Here is a 20,713-nt window from a genome sequence, read left to right as displayed (position 1 = left end):
GTGTTGGCATATTCTAAAAGCTTCGATAACATGCCAAACTCGCTCGGGAAGTTCTTCTTCCCGATCAGTAGCGCTCCCGCCCAGACAAACCGAACAGGAGCTCAAAAAAGGCTCAAACTCGCATTTCTTGTGAAATCGACCTATTCTAGTAGCTCTGAGATTGTCATTGAGGCTGCAACTTGTAAGCAACTCGGAGGTTCTCATCTCGCCACCTCAATGGGGGCGAGACGGGATTTGCGGTATGACAGAAGTAAATAATTATTTTTACTGCATAGGATTAAAGCCGGGATTCACCGGAGCTGACCCGCATTAATATCAGCTCTGGAGGCGCCCTACTTCAATCCTATGTAATAAAAATACATTTACACACTGCTTCATTAACTAAGCGGCTAACCGCTAAGGTAACGAAGGGGTTAAAAACCAGTGTCCGATTTATTGAGGGTAGAGGGGGTGGGTGAAGGTGGTATTTTGCTCGTGGTGAGTGTTTAGGCCTGTCGGCAGGGTTGTGGGAGGAGTTAACCCTTCATTACCTTAGCGGCTACTACTGCTAAGGTAATGAAGGGGGTTAACCCCTCCCCCTATCCACCCGGTAGACATAAACCTCCACCACAGGTCAAATACCACCTTCACCCACCTTCTGCCCTCAATAAACATTAAAATACAATACTAGCCAATAAACCCATTGTTCACCAGTGTGGTTACATATGCCCTCAATGGGAGCAAAGATATCCCCAATGGCAGTGAATGGGCATTCTACTACCCACCCCCTCTATCCCCAACAACCCCCCTAACACATGCCGTACAATAGTGGGCAAAATCCCTATTATCCAGATTTGGATAATAGCCAGCATAAAGTAAATTAATGTTCTACTTACCCCTACCAAGATTAAGGCCACCCTCATCTTCCTCCCTGTCCTCGCTGTCCTCCTCGTCCTCTGCCCCTTCCGTGGGCAGCAACATTAAAGTAAAAAAAAACAATTAATGGCCACTAACCCCATAATCCCCTTAGCAGTTAGTAACCACTACAGTAATTAAGGGGTTATCCCCCTCGCTCGCTACCTCCCCAGGAGGCATAACCACTCTCCCCGGGGGAACTACCCCCACCCCCTCTACCCCTTGATTGTGACAGTGGTAAAGCATGCCCCCAATATGGGCATGGACTGCCACTATGGCAATGAATGGGCAAGCTAAAAAAAAGAGCCACAAAATAAAACACATTACATTTAAATAAAAACAAGCATTTCACAATAAAGCCATTGATTGTGACAGTGGTAAATGCCACAATAACATTGAATGGGCAACCTAAAAACATCACCAAAAATACAATGCATAACAATTAAATAGAAACAAGCATTTGTCAAAAAATGCATTGCTTATCACTGTGCTTATTTATACCCAGAAAGGGGCACAGAAAGGGTCCCCTTTCCTGATGAAACCTGGGAACAGGTGAAACGCATAGAGTGTGAAAGGACGCTGTGTAGGACGCTGCTCACAGCGCTACTGGTTCTCCGATTCAACATCCGGGCATCCAAAGCAGGAAGTGCGTGAACCAACAAATCGCAGACGAGAGTGGAGAGACGCGGAGAGAGCTACAGACACGAGCAAGGTGAACGCTGAGGGTCTCAGACGGCGACTACTCTATCCCTTGTCATATACTGTATATGCCTGTTATATTGTGACACCATGTGAGTGTGTTAAATTTTATTACATCACCAGATAACATTTTTATCAGTCTACCCTATTTGGGCTTTTTATTATTTTTTTTTTACAAAGGTCATCACACGTTCCAGACGCATAAGGATACGATATTGCCACTGATTCTTGGACATGCTTAAAATAACTAATAGTATGTGAGTACACATTCTATAGGCTACTGAAAGTCTGGCCTGTCCTAATTGAGAGACATATTGCACTATTTTGTGTTTGTATTCTTTTATTCACATCTTGGCGCTCCCCACGATTTGGACTTCAACAATACATAGGATTGAGAGAGCAATCCCAGCAAGGGTTTGAACAGCACTCTACGGAGTTTTTTTTATTATTTTTTTATTTTAGATTTTTCTTAATCACAGAATTATCTGTTTATACTATTGATTGGTATATTGTATATTTCACTAAATATATTCTTATAAAAGATTTGCACTTATATTTAGTTTAAGCCACTCTGATAAATACTTTTTTTCACTTGTTTTCCTGATATACTTACCTCTGTTGGGGATGCCAGTATCTCTCTGCTGTTTAAAGCTGCAGACCGAGCAATATCCTACACGTGTGTTTTTTTAAATAAATCAGTTCTGTACTAAGAGAAAATACTTGTAGCATTTTTTTTAAACAACTCTGAATGACATTTTTAATGCATTATAAAGCAGCAAGCATTTTTTGTTTCTATAGCAACCATTTACACAGTCACATCCCCTTCCTCTTCTGAAACAGGCTCTGGCATACCCATTTATGAGCCCTGCCCTCTCTCTAGCAGTGCACCAATTGTATCTAGTGACTGCCTGGTCACATGATCTTCCCCACAGAACTTTGCATCTTTGGTCCTCTTCTGTTGCTCTGATAGCCATTTAATGAACACCCGGGCTGAATGTTCGCTGATCGATCACAGGATAACGGATCGTTCAGCAATTTATCTAATGACATCATTGTGGGGATTGTCTGCTGCATTAAAGCTCCCAGCAACCCGGTTCAATAGAAAGGCGTAAGGGATGATATCACGCTTCCTATTGGCCCGCAGGGCGCAGGAGCTGTGAATGCCACCATTAAGGGAACCACAGGCAGCCTAATGGAGTGACTACTGATGCCCCCTAAGGAGGTATCTCGGGAAGCAGGGGGTCCCCGGAGCTGAAATTAATGGAGATACACTGACTATCTTGTGTAGACAAAGCCTATGTAAAGCTGCGTCATTTAATGAGTACATGTCACTACTTCTTCAATTACAGTAGGGGTGGATTTCTCAGAAACTAACAATTTACACTGATTTCATTTTTTATTTTTTCAATCTTACATTAACAATTTTATTTAAAAAGATAACTTGGTCATTACAAAACATCTGGACAATGAAATGTTGATTCCAATCAGCCCCGCAGTGCTCGTTATCGTTTGTTTCTAGCATTACAGACTTTTGTGTCATTTATTTTCTGATTTGTTTTTCTTTCTTTCTTTCCCAATAACATTGGGAATTGTAAAACGTCCCTAATTAGTTTGTAACTAGAGTTTCTATGTTTCTTTTAAGTAACCAGTCATGATTAGCAGGACATTTTACATTTTTCAATGACATGTTCAAAGAAATGTAACTGTCCTTTCCGTTGTAAATTAATTAGAAAGGGCTTCACCAGCACTAATGTGTTTTAAATATGCAGTGGTTACAGTTACATACATTATTTTACTATATTGTCAAGCTCAGAATATAGTTTGAAAGACACATGTTCTACTGTCATTACGCTGTTCCTGTTATGCATTCAAATCCTCATGCATTTGTTGAGCATTTTACCAAGCGTAACATACTGTACAGTACTTAATGTCTCCCCAAGTCCATTTAGAAATAAAAATGATTAGATATGGTTACTCTTTGTTGCCTAATGAAATAATAACAGTTATTGTTAAAGGTGCATTTCTATGTACAAAGTAGCAAATATGCCAGTAATGCATAGAGGAGCTACAGTACCACTGCTGAGTAAATAGCTGGAAAGGACATCCCGTTCACGCAAGATTTCTGATTTGCCAACCAACTGGAGTAGTTCAGAAGGCCATCTAGTTGCAACCATTCTGACCAGGGATTTAACATGGATTATGTTTATTGTAGCCACACAGACATAATGTTCGATCAACATTTTTCCCTCTACAAATTCATCGTATATTCCCAAAGTTGAATAGAAATGAGAAACGTTTGATCTAACTTTGTATTTTGCCAGACTAAAAGTACCCTGAAATATGGGTTTTGCAGGAGAGAGAGAAAAAGATGTCAGTACACCTCCAAATTTCTACTAGAGGATTTGGCAGAGAGATGTGTTGAAGGCTTCATATGAAATTTAAAAAAACTATAAGTGATATAAAAAAATATTTCTGAAACATCATGACTGCACATTTAAAACAATTGGGGGCTTAGAGTTTTGAATTGAAAGAGTGCATTGCATCACACTACATTTCTCACCTAAAATCATCTGCGGCATAGTTGGTATGTTATTATTCATGTTCTTATGCCTGGCACACATTTTCTTATTCTTTGTATGGTGTGCATCACGCTCACGCATAGCATCATTTATTTATTTGTGCAAAAAGACGCGTGAGTTTGCAATTCTTCTTTGCGTCAGTTTTGCCATGAAATTACTTTTAGCGATGCTTCATACATAGACCCTAAAGGGGTTGATAATTCACACATGTAATATCATTTTACTAAGTTGTTAAAGTAACTCTACAGTGCATTTGCTAGCCAGTTATCGAATTCAATCCTACTCTATTTGTAATATAATATCTATTATAAGCTGTTTCTGTGTTTAATTTCTCAGATCTGAATGTTGGTCGTGGAATTTCTTCTAATGTGACAAAATAAAATATGCCGAGCCTTTTTCACAAAGCTACTGCAACAAGAGCCCTTTCACTTCAGCGATCTTGAGTATGGCGCTCCTGGCGTGGATTTGTGAATAAGCTCTGCCACTTTATGGTTAAATAACCACTGGGAAGATATTGATTGGAAGATGTCATTGGAAGTGTGTGGAGTTCTGTGTTTCTGTCCTGCATCACTTAAGAATTTTAACTAAGGGAATTATTTCAGTTTCCCCTTTATCTGGATAACAAATACTGCTGAGGCTGTTTAATTAAAAATAGAATACAGCCTAGTGGTACTATACATCTTGATGGCTTTTGTAGTGAGGAAACTATTTGGGTTCACATCATAAGGTTATCGGATTGGGGTTTCTAATCTTGTTGACAGTTCTTATATTTTTTGGAGAGAACTTTTTCCATTACGTTCAAGCAACTAAGGTTAAGGAAGTAATATGAGTTATGAGTATATATATTGTTAGCAAAAGAAACAAAACCTGGTATCAAACCAACATGAGCTAACAGTGCCAATTACCCCATTTTGGTTATATTTTCTTGATCCCACTATTAACTTTATAACTTTTGTTTGCTCGTTGTTTTCTATTGCCAACACCACAAAAGCCCTCTAAAGACTATTTTCATTACAAAAATAATATTGGTTGAGAACCTGTCAAGATTCACTTTTCCACTGTTTTGAAGCAGGGGCTCTCCGGAGCTGAAATCAATGTGGTTCAGCTCTGGGGATCCCCCTGCTTCAATCCTGTTTATAAAAAATTAACAAGCTTGTATTGCCTCTTTAAAGTACATTACACAGTCTATACGCATGCGGGTCTTTACAGTGTAGGAGCATGTGTTGTCTATGGAATGCAAATACAATCTGTGTTTCAATATAGGCGCATGTGTGGTCTATGTAACGCATATGCGTGTCATTTGTGAATGATAGTTCTTTGTAAAGTGACATTTACCTTGCTTATACACAGGCTGAAAATTGGGTGGCAGCAACCCATTGATCCCATAGTAGACGTTGGGATATAGGTTCATATAGTTTGCAGAGTTCATGGGCCCCATCATGGTATTGAGTCATGTTGTCGCCTGCATCATATAGTCCTCTGGCATCATGTAGTTGGCTCGGGACAGGTACTCAGGTGGGTCTATATCGGCGTGATCGTTTTTGGTTTAGGACATGTCTATTGAATCTATTTCTCCTTCTACAGTACTTTTAAAGGTGGTGTAATTCAACATACCAATCAAAGATGTGTGCAGTGTCCAGTACCCTTGCCGGCGCTTGCTATTATAATAAAGCAATCATTAATGCTTAGGATTTGTCAAACATAATTCTCCTAGGATTTTTGGTCGTTTACATGTAATGGGTACTTGTCAGTGATAAAATCATATATTTTTTTCAGAGGTGTCTTCTTATCTTTTCTGTGGAGCAAAAGATCATATAAGCATAACTGATAGTCGGTTTTGTGTAATACATTGAGAGTTACCTCTCGTTTTCTAGTATGTCCTGGGCAAAGCGTTATGATGACATATACATGGTTACAACTACATAGTTACATTAATTAAACAGGGTTATACATTATATACAAACATTGCATGTACAGTTAAAGATAATATATGTTATAGGCGTATGTAACTGTTACAGACCAGATTAAAATGTGAGACAGTTTTAGTTTTGAAAGAACTTAGACTCGTGGCGGCTGTGAGAGTCTCCGGTAAATTGTTCCAGTTGTATGTATGTCTTTATTTATATAGCGCCATTAATGTGCACAGCGCTTTAACAGTACTAATACACGTGACAATCCTATAAATAACAAATAATACAAATAACAGATCATGGGAATAAGTGCTTCAGACATAAAAGTAACATTTAGGAAGAGGAGTCCCTGCTCCCCCAGTTGTGGAGTGCACAGTGAGAGAAGGAGGAGCAGCCGGATACTTTGTTGACCCGTGGGACCATGAACAGTCTTTTGGAGTCAGATCTCAGATGAGAAGTGCTGCATGTGGTAGGGATGAGGAGCTTGTTCAAATAGACTGGTAGGTTGCCCAGAAAGTATTTGAAGGCAAGATAGGAAAGATGAACTTTGCACCTAGACTCAAGTGATGACCAATCTAGTTCTTTGAGCATTTTGCAGTGATCTGTGTTGTAGTTGCATTGGAGGGCAAAGTGGCATATTGAGTTGTAGAGGGTATCAAGTTTTCTAGACAGCGACACATTGTAGAGAGCGACATGCTACGCTCTAATTTTTCAGTATGAGTTTTTTTTTTCAAATACATAATTATTTTAGTTAAGTGAGTCCAAGGTCATTTAACAAAGAAGGACAGTTTTAAGCGATACATTTCTACATTGTACACTATCTTTGATTTGGACACTTGCATATTACTGGTGTCTAGCCTTCAAGGACACTGAGTATAATAGGCATACATATTCAGTATGGCACTAATACATAGTAAACTCTAGTAACATCAATAACAGGACATATAATTATTCTGGATCCCCATTGCCAAGACGCGGTTCGGATCTCCCAGCTCCAGAAAAGTGTCTCCTCTTCAACAGCAACCTGTAGCTCCACATTCAGCAGTGATGAGCATTCCCGAGGAGACCATGCAGCTCCACCTAGCGCAAGTTATGCATCGGAAGCAACTGATTCGTCAACTTGCTCTCCTTCACCAAGATGTAGCACAGGTGAATAGTAGCTTTCGGACTCACACAGACACGTGCAAAGAAACAGCTGCTTTGGATCAAAAATTGACGAGGCAGGTAATTAAAATCCAAAAAAGAACGTCTCCAGGCCATTAAGGCAAATAGTGCCATACTTGAAAAAAATGTATATTTCACATAACCGTTTGGGAACCAATATGACAAAGATATCTTCAGAAATACTACATACTGTACTGTAGTATTTACCAGGCATGCAGCCTTTTAAATGAGGCCAAAAAAACCATGTTGCATGTGAAGAAACACTACCTGTGTCAACTCCTACTACTCCTGCTAACACTTCTACATCCACCCGCTGCCCTCTTCTGCACGTAGAGGTGGGCGCACCCCCTAATATGGGGAAATGGAATGTCAAGATTATTAATCACATACCATATAAGAATAAAATTAAACAACATTTTAAATGTGCTTTTCTGGAACATATACCATCATTAGTAATAGTATTTCCATCCGACTATAAATATATCTTTTATATATAATATATCTTATATATATTACAGATAGAAACATGTTCTCTTGGTTCATTGCTTATAACTTAGGTATATTACTTGTATATTCACACTCTTTAGTATACTTCATGTTTGATCTTGTTCAGTACCTTATTCGCAATTTACACATTTTTAGCCCTGTAGTTAGGTAGTAGTTATAGGTAGTTGTCCCCTCTTTTTTTTATTTAGTTTACCACATATTTAATGATACAGTATGTCCAGACATTATGATATTTGTTATAATTATTATTATTAGTATTCTACACATGTTTGATTGTATTTACCATCTCTCCTGCAAACAATTTTTTAATTTACCAATAAGACAAGTTCTGCCATATTTAATGCAGGTTTGAACACAGAACCACTACTCCCTGACGAATTGGACAATGCCACGAAACGCTTAGGAGTGGTGCTGTGGTATTCCTTGAGAGATCCTATCTATCCAGATGCAGTCTTTCCAGTCCTCCCAACCAAGGACAAAGTCCAAGCTGATGGATTTCCCCCCCCCCCTTTAATATTTGCATCAATACAATCCACACAATGATAAGTAATTAGCTAAGTTGCCGATATTGCTTGGTCTGCAAGAAAATGGAACAAATGCATATTTTACTAAAAAAAAAAAATACTAATTGTATGATTTTTTCTAGTAGCGATCTTGTTTAACTCATCAGATCGAAATTTACCAATTTATGGTAGAACAAGGGTACTGCATGCATGTTGACCAAACAATGACTAATTTTGGAGATAACATCTCCACTTTTCCTTATCGATGTTTGATGTATCCGGGCCATTGACTTTATATGTGGTCTTTTAATTCGTTTTCTTATGAGTGCTTCCCACATTTTGTATTCTATTTTTTGGGGGGACAAATATCTAATATCCAATAGCACCTACAATATCATTCATATTTTGTGATGTTTGAGAGACTGGATCAGGCTCGTGGGAACCTATATTAGATTGGTCCATTGAGAATTCTTATGTTCCTTATTATTTAATTTCCTTCTCAATAATTACTTTCAATGTGATTTTTTACATAACTGGACAATACAGAATCCTTTTGTTCTCTTCTTCTTTTTAAATTAAGTGCATTCGTATATGCACAATATCTGTATAATCAAATTTACAATGCATGAACTGTGATTCAGGTTACATTACTGGCAAAAGTTCCCTTTGTTCTCTGTGATCTCTTCATTAGATGTCATTGTTCTCTTTTTAGGATTTTGGGATGATGGTTCTTCACCACCTTGCAACAATTTCTTTGATCACCTTTTCTTATGTAAACAACATGGTACGAGTAGGTACCTTGGTGATGTGCCTTCATGACGTGGCTGATGTTCTACTAGAGGTGAGACTGTAAGATAGGGCTTTTCAACTTGTTCTCCAAAGAGGCCACATCAGAAAACTTTTGAAAGTAGAAGGGCCAGCCCACAAGCTTTTTGTAATGTAATGTTCAATCATTGGAAAGCTTTAAAAATGACTATATTTTAACATTTTGCAAGGATTTGTAATATCTGTACCATATCTATTTACATTACTTTAACTTACTGTAGCAGTGAGTTTCTGTGTGAAAAAGTACACTTTGCTACTTAAGCAACTAGAATGTACAGTAATTAGCAGGAGCAGAGAGTCTAATGGCCACATCAAGATCCTTCGTAGAGCACATTGTAACGTTTGCTTCTAGTGTATGAATGAAAGCTAAAACAATCAGATTAGCAGGTCATATATCAAGGTCTCTCGGCTGCAAAGGGGGGTAAAACTGTACCAATAAGTGCACCAAGTTTATGAAACAGCAAAGAAAACATTTTTTCACTTGATAAATTTGGTACCCTTTTTTTTTGTTCTAGTTTTGACACAAATTTGCAGCTAGGAGATTTCGATGCACAACCCCCAATATGTTGTAAGAAAAGAATCGTTGATCATTAATTTTTATCAGCTCTCAGATTACAACAACCTTTTTTCTCTCTCCATTCTAGGCGGCCAAAATGGCCAATTATTCCAAGTGTCAAAAATTGTGCGACCTTCTTTTTGTCATGTTTGCTTTGGCCTTCTTTATTGCAAGGCTTGGTGTATTTCCTTTCTGGTAAGTAAGCCCGAAACTAAACAGAATTATGTTTGTAAATTAATAATGACACGACAATAATTACCAAACGCTGTTGGTAGTTTTTTGCTTTCCTTGTATTACTTAGTGCAGGGGTGCTCAAATCCAGTCCTCAAGCCCCCCTCTCCCCCCAACAGGTCAGGTTTTCAGGATATCCCAGCTTCAGCACAGGTGGCTCAATCAGCACCCTCTCTAATTGAGTACTCCTCTAGTACTAATACTCTATTTGAGCCACCTGTGCAGAAGCAGGGACTGATTGAGCCATCTGTGCTGAAGCTAGAATATCCTGAAAACCTGACCTATTGGGGTGGGGGTGACTTGAGGACTCGAGTTGAGCACCCCTGACTTAGTGTACATTTTTGTTTCCATTAAAATAACTTATTTGACTGTACTTTGCTATTTTTCTCCTTATAACAGGATTTTATTCTGCTTTTATATTTTTACTAAAATAACTTCTTCATTGGCATATATTAGAGTATTGATAATTACATATTCATCCTATGAAACAGTTTACTGTGAAAGTAGTAAGTACATTGTAAGTGTCAGTGAGTAAAACACATTTCACATCAACTTCCTTACAATAATATTCTGATAGTTGGGGGCTTTTCAAAAGATCCATTGGAATTTAAGAATATCATTAAAAGTTTTCAGTCACCCACTGTCCTGTTTTTTCAGGTAGCATCATTAGCAATCTAATGGACGAACACATTATGCTAAGGAGAGGAACTTGGAGAGATATTATACTTAGTGCGTGTATGTATTCATAGCTATACAGCATCTTTAAAGCTGCAGTTCAGTCTTTTTTTAATTTCAATAGTTTTATGTGTGCAATCTCTAATTACCTAAAGAACTGTATAGCTGCAGGTCAATTCGTTCTCCATGTATTGATAGGTTGAAATTTGGTGATATAATTAGTGAAGGATCTGTTTATATTCTGCTTGTCTGTCAGTGGAAGCTCATGAATATTCATGAGCAATCCTGCACTGACATGTGCTAGAGGGAGGGCAGGGCTGACAAAGGGGTGTGCCAGGGCTTGTGACAGGACATGAAGGGGCAGTGCCTTAGCAAATGGCTGTTAAAATAGAATACAAGAAAATTGGTCTTCCAAAGTTGTTTTTTTAAAAACAGAAAATGCTAAAAGTATTTTTTCTTACTACAGAACTGATTTATTAAAAAAAACACACATGCAGGATATTGACTGAACTGCAGCTTTAACCCGCTGGCCTTTCTCTGTGCTTGTGAATAGAGATGGGCGAAATTTTGGGGGGAATTTAGATCCGAAGTGGATTGGCCGTGCCTTTGGTCCGCGGATTTCAGCGGCTCAATCTGAAAAATGGTGGTTTGCAGATTTTTTTATTATTATTACCAATACACTCCGCGTATTCCGCAACCCGTCGACGCATTTGATAGAATTCTTAAGAATCCGCACAACGGATTGTTGAATACGCAGATTGAATTCTACAAATCCATCCATGGGTTGTACTCAAAACCGCCCAAATCTGTTGGGGGATTTTACACCGCGAAATGGATTTTGGGGGTAACACCAGCGAAAATCCGGAAAAACTGATTTTGCCGGATTCACCTATCTCTACTTGGGAGGCATCTGATAATTAGGGCTCATGAGAAGAAGAAATCTGTAAGAAGCACGTGAGGTTCCTTTATACTGTATATATTCTATTATTATTATATATTGGACAACTACTCATTTTACTTGTATTGCAAATTACATTACAGGAAGTTTGGAGTTGTAGGAGTGATCTTTATGTGTGAGTCATTTAAGTGTGAGTGACTTTACATTAAGTCACACTGTATTACTATCAATCGTAATCTTTCTGTGATATAGTTGCTTCAATTAATATTTTAAGGCATTGGTTTGCATGCTTAGTTTTTAAGTCAACCTCCTGTTGTTCCTAGCATCTCTTTAATTTTTGTTTCAGAATTTAGCATATGTTTAAGAGCATTTCAGATGCAAACCCAAAAGCTTATCTCCAATTACATAGTTACATAGTTACATAGTAGATGAGGTTGAAAAAAGACTTCCGTCTATCAAGTTCAACCTACTGTATGCTTAATTTAGACAACAGATATTTTATCATATATCTATACTTATTGATCCAAAGGAAGGCAAACAAAAAACCCCAGAGTCATATAATCCAATGATATCTCATACGGGGAAAAATAAATTCCTTCCTGACTCCAAGAATTAGCAATCGGATTAATCCCTGGATCAACATCCTTCCCATGTATACTTATTTGGTATTACTAATACAACACATTTAATGAGATATAAAATAAATACTACTTCCCACAGGTGTCGAAATACTGCAGCCGTTCCATAACTACTTCCCTTTCTTTCCAGGTTTGGGAACTTTAATGGTTTGGTGTATTTTGTTTTCTACAAAAAATATAATGGGAGTTGTAATGGGTTATATTAAGTAGAGACCCCATGTTTTGGTTTTGGTTCTAAAAACTTTCGGGTTTTGGTTTTAGATAACAGAGACTACTGCATATGAATTTGAGGGGGGAAAAATCATTGTCATGTAGTCTAGATCTATAAATAAATAACAGATAATGGTTTTAAAATAACACATCTCTATGCCGAAATACCTACTATATAAACTATATATATTTTGACATCTCAACAAATAAAGTTGTTAACTATTAACACGATTGGTACAATTGAGTTAAGTATATATAGAAAAGGAATAATAGGCAAAGGGCAAAGTACATTATTTTGGTGTACTTTGCCATATACCAATTATTGCATGTTTTGTGTATTGAACTGTATACACAGGCTTTAGCACCCCTGCAATTTTTGCTTGCTACCTTCCTTTTTTATGTTTTTCAATGTGCATCGGATAAGCGGTTCTGACGTCGGATAATGCGTTCAGCGAAATGCATTATCCGGTGTCAGATAAGCCGTTCGACGGATAACGGACCGTCATATAGCGAGGGTCACCTGTAGAGTAGGAGACTGAGCAGTAGTATATCTCTGATCACCTAAGTTACGCAAGAACCCAACAAATAGTCAGAAAGTGTTAAGTGCGCCTATACATATACAAAAAGCTAAATCCCTGGCGCTAGTGAGTTAAAGTCCACAATACCTTGATCCAATAGACAGTCCTTGATGGAAAAGGCAGTCCTGGCACTGGGTGGGTTAACCAATACAGTTCTGAATAGCTTGGATAATCTTCAGAATGTGATCCAGATGGTCTCTGTAATGAAACAACAAAGAAACACCAATTGCGCAGTATATAAAGAACCACAGCCCTAACTGAGATGATAGAATCTTGTTTTATTCAAGGGATAGAATCTGTGCTGCGCTGCGTGTCCACCTCGATATCCACGAACCCCACGTGGTTGAAACGGGGTGATTTCTCTTGTACTTGATGGTGCCCTCACGGATCCAGCATAAGCCGCCACAGCAAGCGTATAGAGAAATAAACACAGCCTAGTGTAAAACGTAATTACACTTTATTACATTAAAAACAAACATACTACCAACACTTACAATTTGTATTGGTAGAGGATATAGCCAACGGATGCCGTCCGCAGCCTGCTTCCACTCCGGCTAGACGAGGGACCCACACAGTCGTGCACAACTCGCCGATTGATGACGACAGCAGCGCGGGTCCCTCTTGAGCGCCGGAAGGGTTCAGCATTGGATGGGCACACACGTGGGATACTAAGCTCCTCCTCCCTACGTTTCGTGACGTTGTGTCACTTCCTCAGGGGATGTTGGAGCTTGGTGTTGTTAAATATAGAGTATAATTGATAGACTCGCCCACTAATGGGCGTATGTCTTAAGAAAGACAGCTCATTAAGGACACAAGCGGGCTAAACGACAGAACAGGAAAGCTGCTGGGGTTAAGTGTACCTTAACTGACATATCTTTCATAAAAAACATTAGAACAAATAAAAACAATAAAAGCAATAAAAGGATAACGTGGTGGTTGCTAAACTCAATAAAGATAAAAGATGAAAAAATAGTCAAAACTGGACATCCTACTGCTGCGGCACAGTTTATTCGAGCATTTGCCCGTTCTGTGCCGCAGCAGTAGCCTGGCGCGCGCCCGAGTGTGACGGGCGCGCGCCGAAGCAGCGGAAGAGCGCCCTCCGATCGGGGCGCTCTCCCTACCGCTGCCGGGTCCGCCGGGTCCCCCGGAACCCCCTGCCGCTGTCCCGCGATCGCGGGACACCAGGGCTCCCTCGGGGAGCCCCTGGACGCGCGTGCAGGGGGCGCACGCTCCCGATGAAGCGTGACCGCGCGTCTATGACGCGCGGCACGCCGAGGGGCGGCCACTAGCAAGCCGGGAGATTTCCCGGCTTGCGGTACCGACCACACTTCAATAAAGTGTGTCGGTAGTGTAATTTTTTAAGGATCTTTCAAGAATGCTGCCAGATCGAAGTCTATATTAAGGCCAAGGGGAGACAGAGTTTTAAGGACATATATCCAATAACTTTCTCACTTGGATATAATGCCAAGTCTGTCTCCCCCACGCCAATTTGACTTCGGATTGTCAATGCCCATGCAGGTTAGGCCCTCAGGATTCTGGTTGTGCTCTAATCTAAATTGCTTGCTTCATTCATTGTAACATCGCCGGAAGAAGAGATCAGTGTATCTCGAAAGCTCGCACAAATAAAAGCATTTCGTTAGCCACAGAACGGTATCATCTATTTATTTTTTGATTATATATATATATATATATATATATATATTGGTGGTGGCTGCAAGAAACTGTTAACATTGTGGATTGTACTGTTGTCAAAGCTATTTTAAATCTCAGCTTTCATATTTGTATTTCTGTTAAGCACCCTGAGATCTCAACAAGAGGAGCTGTTAACAGTCCAGTTATGTGATCATTGAATTGAGAAGTGAGTGTTGGGAGTATCCTCACACACTGCTTTGGACACCTGTTCTATGCTACCATTTCCAAACAGATGGCAAAGATTGTGTGGTACAGGATCTTTTTACAATAGACACAGAATTTGTTCAGGGGATGATTAGTGATATTGTATAGTATAGTATCAGATACTTTAATAACATTGATTTTCTGTTATCATATGAGAGTAATATACTGTATAAGCTATAAACATATATAAATGTTTATAGATCATGTTTGCTAATGCAGAAAGAACCATTAAATTTTATTTATAAAAAATGTTTTACCAGGAAGTAATACAGTGAGAGTTACCTCTCGTGTTCATGTATGTCCTGGGCACAGAGTTATAACAATACATGGTTACATTTATTGAACAGAGGTTATACAGTTAATTCAGAGACATTTCATGGAAAGATAGAGTTGGAAATTGGGTACAGGGGATAAAAGGGCTGGCGAGTTTCAGATTGAAATACAGCAATTTTAGCATCAACAAACAGCAGCAAACAGGCTCACACCCTTTGGCTGCCCATCGAATGTGCCAAAGGCTGTCCGCCTTTGGAGTGACAAAGATGTGGACTGAGGGGTTCAGATTGAATGTAGCTGTGGTTTCAGAGTCCTTTGTCCTCCAGGGGCATTAGCATTCCAGAGGTTGGGGCTGACGAAACACAGAAATAAGCAAACGCAGAGATTAACCCTTAACACACCGGTTATGTGCAGAGGGGAGCAGCTCTTGGGGATCCCCATCAGGTGTTCGCCTTTGGCGTGACACAGATGTCTACTGGGGGTTTCAGATTGAATGCAGCTTTGTATGAATTGATACCATCGCTTTTTAGCCGTATTGACCAATACTTTCTGCTCTCATATACTCATATTCTCATATTCCAACAATTCCATTACTGTTTTGGGCTGTATGTTCACGTAGTGTCAGATCAAAATGACATCTGAAAAAGTGTTTGTATACATATATCCAGGGCTCGACAAATTGGAAAAAAGGCTCTCGCAGGAAAAAAGACACTCGCGCCCCTCCCCCCCCCACAAACAAAAATTGCCTTATTGTTTTACAATGATTATGAAGGTCCAACTAATACTCTAGTAATCAAAAATTACACTCTAAGTACTGTATACCTGCAGCACTGAGGTGTTTCACGGACAGTAGATGCTAAATTAAAAGACACCAGTACTAGAGCTGAACACTGTACAGGCAACTTAAAATAATTGCATTTTTCACATTACATCAAACATGAATAGTGCTGACTTTTGGATGATTTATTGAAGTAATGTACTTTTATCAGTCTAGTGAGTCTGAAAAAAGGCCCTCGTTGACAATGAAAAACCTTCGCTTTTTTAATAAGTAAAAATAGGAGATTAGTGAAGAGTTGTGTAAATAATGATCTTTCTTAGATTTGAAGCCTTTATTCACTTTAGGATTATCCTGACCTGGAACACAATGTTCAACAATGAATAAAATATAATAAGTGCATGTGATTGGTACATACTGTACTTTTATACTGCAGAGGTATTTATTTTAATATTTTTTTGCATTTTCACATTGTACATGCACAATGGGTGGGCCTGGGGGGATATATGTAACACTTGGGACTCTAGTACCATTTTTCTATCTCCACCCGCCCCCCCCCCCCCCCCCATGTATCGAATGTTGCTAGAAAATTTAAAATATTCGCGACAAATTTGGGCACATTCACCCATCTCTAGCTCTATCATTTCTTGCAATACAATTAATACAGACATTCGAGTGACCAGAAAATACAATGCAGGCTAACACAGTGTCAGTGGATAAGCCACTGATGCTACAAACCCCTCTGAACTGCAGCATAAAAGGGTCAATTTTCAGCAGTTAGAGCTATGCAGGAGATTGCCAATGTAACCAATACGAAGGGAAACAAGCATAAGTAACTTCCAGCATAGGAGTGAGAGCTACCAGGGGAAGAAGCACAAATGAACCATATTATTGACACCAGTTAATGTCTGAAGTGAAGTCTGTCTGTTCTATGACGAACATTATGAACGACTAATTAAATCTCTTGTTTGTACTGTCCTATAATAGTTCCTGGCACACATCATTATTCTATCTGCATATCCACGCCCATCCAGCATGGACCCAGCACCTGAAAAGGCGTGAGAGACTGAGCAGAGCCATATATATACAACTTAATGTAAAAAAAAATTAAAGCTGGGTTACGTATGCAACAGGTTCACTGACATAAATGGGAAATGGCACAGCTACTGAACCATTGTTTTACGCAAAAAGTTAGGAGTCTTTTAATTATCAACCCCATCCGCAGCAATGTTTTAAGGTTGACGTTTCAATCTTTGCAGAAGCCATTTATTGCTTTTGTACAAAATTACAGCACTTTGGTTACCATAGAATTTTATAGGTTAACGGATGCATATGGCATATGTAAACACAAAAAACAAAACTGTGCGCTACTACCTAACTACCTATAAAGTTTAAATGTATAAATATATACAGTGCAGTGACTATACCATCAATTTAGTGATAAAAAATGTATAAAAAATTAAACCACAACTCCCACAGTGAGGTAGTTAAACATTAAATAATAAGTGCCACATAACCGTGTTGGGGATAATGGCGTCTGCAGCTGTAAACGCAGGGGTGGCTCAGCACCCCACACACACTAAGAAAAGGGAAACAAAAGAAAACAGCGCACAACGCCAAATAGTGAAGCAAATTCAACAATATATTATAGATTTAAAAAGGGGGTAATATATCTGCGTACATAAAAAAGGTTGGTAAAAGGCATGTAGTGTGTATCACACTGTTTACCACTCGGCTGTTAGCTGTAGATTCAGGTGCTTGCTTCCCTCTGCTGCTGCAGCTCAGTTGATTCTGGGGCAGGACGTCAGTCTTTTCACTCCCAAGGGGATTTCCCTTCATGCAGCCAGGTTCAGCAGCTGGTACTGGGGCTCGGTGAAATCGCTCCTGCTTCCTAGCCGATATGAAGCTGCTCCTGTACCTTGGCAGGTGTATCCTCTGCAGAGAGGTTAAAACGCAGCTTGCTGCTGTCTTCACAGCAGTGGTGGATTCAATAGGGAAGTTTGAACAGTCTTACAGAGTCTCTCACAAGTGTCCAAAACAGCACACAGGATGAAATAAAAACAGGACAGGCCAACACATAGACAAAGGCCAATGTAAGCAGATATAAGGCAATAGAATGTTACATCCAACTAGTTTCGTAGAATTAACTACTATTTATTCCCTGAAGAAGTAGTTAATTCTACGAAACTAGTTGGATGTAACATTCTATTGCCTTATATCTGCTTACATTGGCCTTTGTCTATGTGTTGGCCTGTCCTGTTTTTATTTCATCCTGTGTGCTGTTTTGGACACTTGTGAGAGACTCTGTAAGACTGTTCAAACTTCCCTATTGAATCCACCACTGCTGTGAAGACAGCAGCAAGCTGCGTTTTAACCTCTCTGCAGAGGATACACCTGCCAAGGTACAGGAGCAGCTTCATATCGGCTAGGAAGCAGGAGCGATTTCACCGAGCCCCAGTACCAGCTGCTGAACCTGGCTGCATGAAGGGAAATCCCCTTGGGAGTGAAAAGACTGACGTCCTGCCCCAGAATCAACTGAGCTGCAGCAGCAGAGGGAAGCAAGCACCTGAATCTACAGCTAACAGCCGAGTGGTAAACAGTGTGATACACACTACATGCCTTTTACCAACCTTTTTTATGTACTCAGATATATTACCCCCTTTTTAAATCTATAATATATGGCATATGTGTCCTAACTAGCAAAGGAAAAAGGAAATTCACAATATATTTAAATATAGCGTATAAAAAGTCACAAAACTTTTAAAGTTGGTCCATAAGCGTTACACGGGCCAATAGGAAGCCGTGACCTCATCCCTTGCGAAATCCTATTAGCCGGCATGACCTGGACATTTTAAACTCCAGAGAGATACCGGCACCCTCTACGAAGGTAAGTAGCTCTGGAAGCAGGGGTTACCTGGAGCTGAAATTAATAAAGTTCAGCCCTGGAGACCGACACCCTGCTTCAAACCTGTCATAAAAAGAACGATCAGCAGTGCTACATGTTTTGCTACTTTAAGAACCATTTAGGGTTCATAAATATTTTTTTCTGGCATTTATGCAAATCACTAAAAGACTACTTTACCTTTTCACTGATCTGCTGCATGATGTGAAATGTTTCATACTGTACAGAGCCCACAAGTAATTTACTAAAGATCACATAGTGAACACACACAGTGATTGCAAATAGCAAGAGGCTGAGGCTTTATTCATCAGTTGCCATAAGAACTCCTTCGGCAAAGGCGGTATAGAGTGGCCTCTGGCAAAGCTGATCAAGCTGTTATCAGAGCGTAATTGCTCAGGTATGACATTCCTTGCATTACCATTAATTTGGTTTCAGCGCCAACCTCATTGGGACTCTTTGAAAAAGGTAGAACGTAACTGTTAGCCTTTCAATTAAACTTTCTGCAGACAATCAGGCTCCCTAAGCTTTTCTGTGGGATTAGGTTATAACAGTGCATAACAAGAAAGGTCTGGTTGCTTAATCAAATCGCTATATAATTTGTTCACGCACAGTATGCAAAAGCATTCAGGTTATATGTGATCTAAGTTTGCAACACAGGGGACATTGCATAGATTCCTAAGATCCAGTGCACCCATTGCTCAAACCAGTCAATAGATTTATTTTTAGAAGGGCACATGAACGCTACATACATGTAAATGAGTTTAGCTTTTTTTAAATAATGTGTCTTCAACTTTTTTTTTCTTCAAAGCATAAAACTTCATAAAAGTACACGTAACGGGGACGCTGATAATACTAATGCTGTCTCTGACCAGCCGTCGACTTGAATCTTGTCTGCAAACATTACCCTATGCTAGGGAAAGGGCCAGGGTTGGGTAGGGGTGTAGGCCTAGATAGACCCATGAGTGGACGGTATAACCACCGAATCGACACAGAATTACTAATCAGATGCCTGATACTGACCACGGTCTATCTATGAACCACGTAATCCTGCAGACATCACTTTGGAGATTACATTACCTGCAAGGCATTGCAAACTAAGAGTTGAGTAAATGTTTAACTAAGTGATCTTTACTTATGAGAAGACATACAGTTGCGTACATAACTATGTATTTTTTGTCATATTGGATGTAGCATTTGGGAATTTGCTTCTTTTGTTGCTTACCTCCACCCGTACCCTTGCTTTTTCCCTAACATAGGGTAGTGTTTGAACAGCCGTGCGACTTGAATCATGTGCTGCAGAGACAGCATTAGTATGATCCTCTCACCTATAAGGCACAAGTACGTTGTTCTGATACATTGCCTGGTAGTACTTCCATAACCCTTCTTTGGAGGAACATGTGAGGATTATTCTCTTCCTCGACATCAACCTACCTATACACCCACGGGTTATCTATGGCCCCTTTACTTGAGTTTTTTGCTAATAAGCAGATTTTTTTTCAGACGACCTGGTGACGTTTAACTTCGAAGTGCATGTTTCACATATTACTGTGGATATATATCAAACAATCTACACACAATTGTTTGTCCACGTTTTATTTTAGTATAGTCATTGCTGGTCCAGGCTATCTTTCTGCCCTCCTGTCACGTAAGTTCTGATAGCTACAGACAGTGACAGGCTATCCTATGGGTTTACCCCTCCTCATGCTGCCTCTCTGAATTACAGATGTGGAGGTGAATCGGAGTCTGTGTACAACCAATCATGGTGCAGGCCCTGTGCCCTCCCCTCTGAGCCTTAGAGAGGTAGTGTCTAAATTGTTTCAGTCCGAGCCCTTCTCCTCCTGGGGTAAGGAGTGGAGCTCTTCCCCGTCTGGGGTAGAGAGATGCAGCCAAGATCTGTGCACAGCACAAGGCCTCACTATTGCCAGAAGGATTGCACCATCCAGGGGTCTGGGACCCATTCTCCAATACAAGGCATACGCTGTAATGACATCTGCAGTGGC

General features: G+C 39.7%; 1 protein-coding gene across 2 annotated transcripts in view; it reads left to right on the top strand.

Moving 5' to 3' along the window:
* CERS6 (ceramide synthase 6) overlaps positions 1-20,713 on the top strand; it is a 145,113-nt gene that overhangs the window by 116,078 nt on the left and 8,322 nt on the right. For both annotated transcript variants that reach the window (XM_075609160.1, XM_075609159.1), the window contains exons 7-8: positions 8,969-9,097; positions 9,726-9,832. In XM_075609160.1, coding sequence (XP_075465275.1) covers positions 8,969-9,097; positions 9,726-9,832 — 236 coding nt within the window. The remainder of the gene's footprint in view (positions 1-8,968; positions 9,098-9,725; positions 9,833-20,713) is intronic.

This window comes from Ascaphus truei, chromosome 7 (assembly GCF_040206685.1).
Source record: "Ascaphus truei isolate aAscTru1 chromosome 7, aAscTru1.hap1, whole genome shotgun sequence".
Taxonomy (NCBI): domain Eukaryota; kingdom Metazoa; phylum Chordata; class Amphibia; order Anura; family Ascaphidae; genus Ascaphus; species Ascaphus truei.
The sequence above is the reverse complement of the archived record's forward strand: the minus strand, read 5'-3'. Positions and strand labels throughout refer to the sequence as shown.